We start from the raw sequence: 3,125 nt of genomic DNA on the forward strand, positions 1-3,125 counted from the left end.
TTTCCAATTTGAGTTTAGAGAAAATAATTTTGAAGCCCACTCTCTAGCAAAAGGAGTTGTGTCTCTAGAGGTGGGTCGCCATCTGTGGCTAGGGGTTCTGCCGGATATTGCTTGTATTCCGCTCGTTATGATTTCTGAATAAACCCTAGTTACCTTTAAAAAAAGCTATTCATTATGCTTTCCAAAAAAAAGCGAGCACAACAGTCTAAGAAACGTCTATATATGTACCCAGCTACGTACTGCAGGTACACAAGCCCAGAAATGTACGGTGTGCATGGACGTTGTCTGCAGATCGACTATCTAGAAATTAAACATCAGTGTAAAACCATAAACGTAACTAACTATCTAGAAGTTTGAAGAGCATATCACTTTCATGATCTTCAGCTCCTCAATCTGCCCATGCAACTCCCCGTCACCACTGCTTCTGGTGCTCTGCTGTGGCAAAACCGCATCTAACAGCGTTGATGTCTTCCCCTTTATCCCTGTTGTAATCTGCCTACTATATGGCTTGGCCAATTTTCAATGAAAATTCAGGCGAGGATCACACCCCCCAACTCCAACCATTTGAGAAAAAAAATGCACACTGCATTGCAAATATAAATAATTAAGTAGCTGCAAGAATAATGGATGGGAGGACCTCCACTGAATATTAATGATTTCAAAAGAGTATCATGAATACTAATTGACGACGATCATACCGATCTCGGGCTTATTATTACATCTGCGAATTCAATAACTGCAAGACACGTCATTCCAATTTAACTATCCTCTCGATTCACGATCTAGAGACAAAAGCTAAGCTCCTAGCATGCCGGAGACGGATGTACTTCTGATCTAGTTGGGGGCGAAGAAGATCTCGGAGTCGAGCCTCTTGGAGCGGAACAGCTTCTCCATCTCCGGGGTGGTGTTGAACGCCGTCTCTAGCACTGCCGGGGAAATTGCCTTCCACACCGACGTCTTCCCCGCCAAGTGGCTAAAGATTGGGCTGCATTTGTTTGACATAATAACCCAACGTTAATTAACCAGATTGATCAGAATATAATGGAAATGTATGGGAAATAAAAATGCAACATGCAGCAAGATTACAATAATTGTAGAAAAAAATCACAAGGAATTGGCATGATCTTTTTCTATAACTCCCTTCAAGATTATATGTATACTAAATCTACAGAAAGTATATGACAGTAGGAGATTAGTTTTAGTATCTGTTTCCTGTGTATGAGTATCTACTTAGTTAGAAAAGATACCTTGCAATGTTGAGCATATATGGAAATCCAAAAGGGTCTATCTAGGACACATCTATATGTCACATAGTTATGTCACATCTAAGCTGATTTCCATTCTGATTGTGGTCTATTTTTCTTGTCCTAGTTTTTTTTTCTTGTTGCTGCATTATATATTTATGTGATATCCTTAAAAAACATCTAGATGTGAATTAGACAAACTGAATCCAAAATTATTGAATAACATTGAAGATTGATTTAGGAAACTTTAATTTCAAAAGGTGCAAAACATGCCACAGAATTGTGGAGCTAATTAAAGTGGTAATTTAGAAAGAAGTTCCTAGTTAAATTTTGCAAAACCGAACCAAAATATACAGAACAGAACTAATGCATCAGATCAGACACACATGACACATACATGCTCAAGAGTTTAGTCTAGGCCTAGATCTTGTACTAGTACGTAGCAAGAGAAAGAGCGTATTTTGTACGTACTTGGGAGTGGTGATGATGGAGAACCACTCCATGCCGGTTTCGTCGGCGATCTTGGAGACGACGAAGAACCTTGGCACGATGAAGAGGCACCCCGCCTCGGCACGGGTCTCGAGCACGCGAGTGCCGTCGATGCCCACAACCTGGACGCGCCCGCCGCCACGCACGATGTACGTGACCTGGTATGCCGAGTCGCAGGAGAAGCCCGGCGAGCACATGGAGCGGCCGCCGATCCTCACCAGGTCGGCGCCCAGCCCGACCTCCTTCACCAGTGGCAGGTTGGCCGTGTTGAGCACCACGACGCAGCCACCGCCCGGGATGTCTACGTCCAGCGGCGCCTCAAGGCAGTTGAGCACCACGCCCTCCCGGTCCTCGGCGCGCGGCTCGGGCATCTTGTGCCCCGCGGCGATCTTGACAACGCCGGATCCAGGCTGGGTGGAGACGATCTTGGCGGCGGCGTCCTGGTCGAGATCCCAGGCGCGCGCGACGAACTCAGTGGAGAAGCCGGTGAAGATGCCGCTGGCGCCGGTGAGCTGGAAGTTGGTGAAGCGGCCGGGGGTGTGGCCCTTGGAGGTGTCGCCGAGGAAGAGCACGACGAGCTCGGTGGAGGAGCCCTCGGCGTTGTGCCACCAGGTGACGGCGCCGAAGGGGAGCGCGAGCGCGTCGCCCTCCTTGACGTGGATGACCTTCTCCTTGGCCGCCTCCGGGAGGACGAGGCCGCAGGCGCCGGCGCCCTGGAGCACGTAGGCGACCTTGGCGGAGTCGGAGTAGCTGGGGAGGGCGAGGCCGCCGGCGGAGAGGTGCAGCTTGGCGGCGCCGATGGAGGCCGCGCCGAGCATGGGCAGGTCGGCCGGCGACCAGTCGTAGTAGGCGCCGCCGTCGCTGCCGTAGGCCTTGGCCGGCTTCTTGGGCGACAGGTCCATGGACATCACCTCGGCGTTGGAGCTGCGCTGCACCATTGTTGACGAGACGATGAGATTGTGGTATGTGCGTGGGGAAGAAGGACGTGAATGAGATGCGATGGAGGAGGTGGAAGGGTGCGTATTTATAGGTGCGTCACCTGGTAGTTGGATAAAGATTAATCGTGGGAATAGTTCTTCTTGCGGAGAGATTAACGAGCAGTTTATTGGAGCTAACGACCTGATCAGGCGTGACTTGATCCCATCTTAGATCTTATCATCCCGTTGAATAGGAAGTAACGGACTTCGCCATGAACGGATATGCATGCATGCATGCAGGAACGGATTTTGGTGAGGGGATGCGCATGATCTGCATGCGCCCGCTTCACCATGAATGGGCCAAGCCTGCTAGTTGTGGTTGTCTAGATGGGCTTTGGACTGCCAGCTGTTTAGATAAATATACACAAAAATCTAGATAATAGCCCTAAAAAAACACAAATCTAGATAATATACC

The 3,125-nt window shown here is 49.0% G+C and overlaps 1 protein-coding gene across 1 annotated transcript; it reads right to left on the bottom strand.

Annotated features, from left to right (window-relative positions):
* Window positions 1-834: 834 nt before the first annotated feature.
* LOC109750820 (11S globulin seed storage protein 2-like) lies at window positions 835-2,671 on the bottom strand. The gene is made up of 2 exons (XM_020309764.3): window positions 1,716-2,671; window positions 835-985 (listed from the first exon to the last, which is right to left on the bottom strand). The coding sequence occupies exons 1-2, from the start codon at window positions 2,669-2,671 to the stop codon at window positions 835-837; spliced, it is 1,107 nt and encodes a 368-aa protein (XP_020165353.1).
* Window positions 2,672-3,125: the final 454 nt, after the last annotated feature.

Source organism: Aegilops tauschii, chromosome 3 (assembly GCF_002575655.3).
Source record: "Aegilops tauschii subsp. strangulata cultivar AL8/78 chromosome 3, Aet v6.0, whole genome shotgun sequence".
In the NCBI taxonomy this organism is placed as follows: Eukaryota; Viridiplantae; Streptophyta; class Magnoliopsida; order Poales; family Poaceae; genus Aegilops; species Aegilops tauschii.

What these genes read in the sequence shown, in the direction of transcription:
- LOC109750820 (XM_020309764.3), bottom strand. Translation starts at nt 2,671, where the DNA reads ATGGTGCAGCGCAGCTCCAACGCCGAGGTGATGTCCATGGACCTGTCG. An exon ending in TCCATCATCACCACTCCCAA is followed by an intron (nt 986 to 1,715) that starts GTACGTACAAAA and finishes AAACAAATGCAG; the next exon opens with CCCAATCTTTAGCCACTTGG.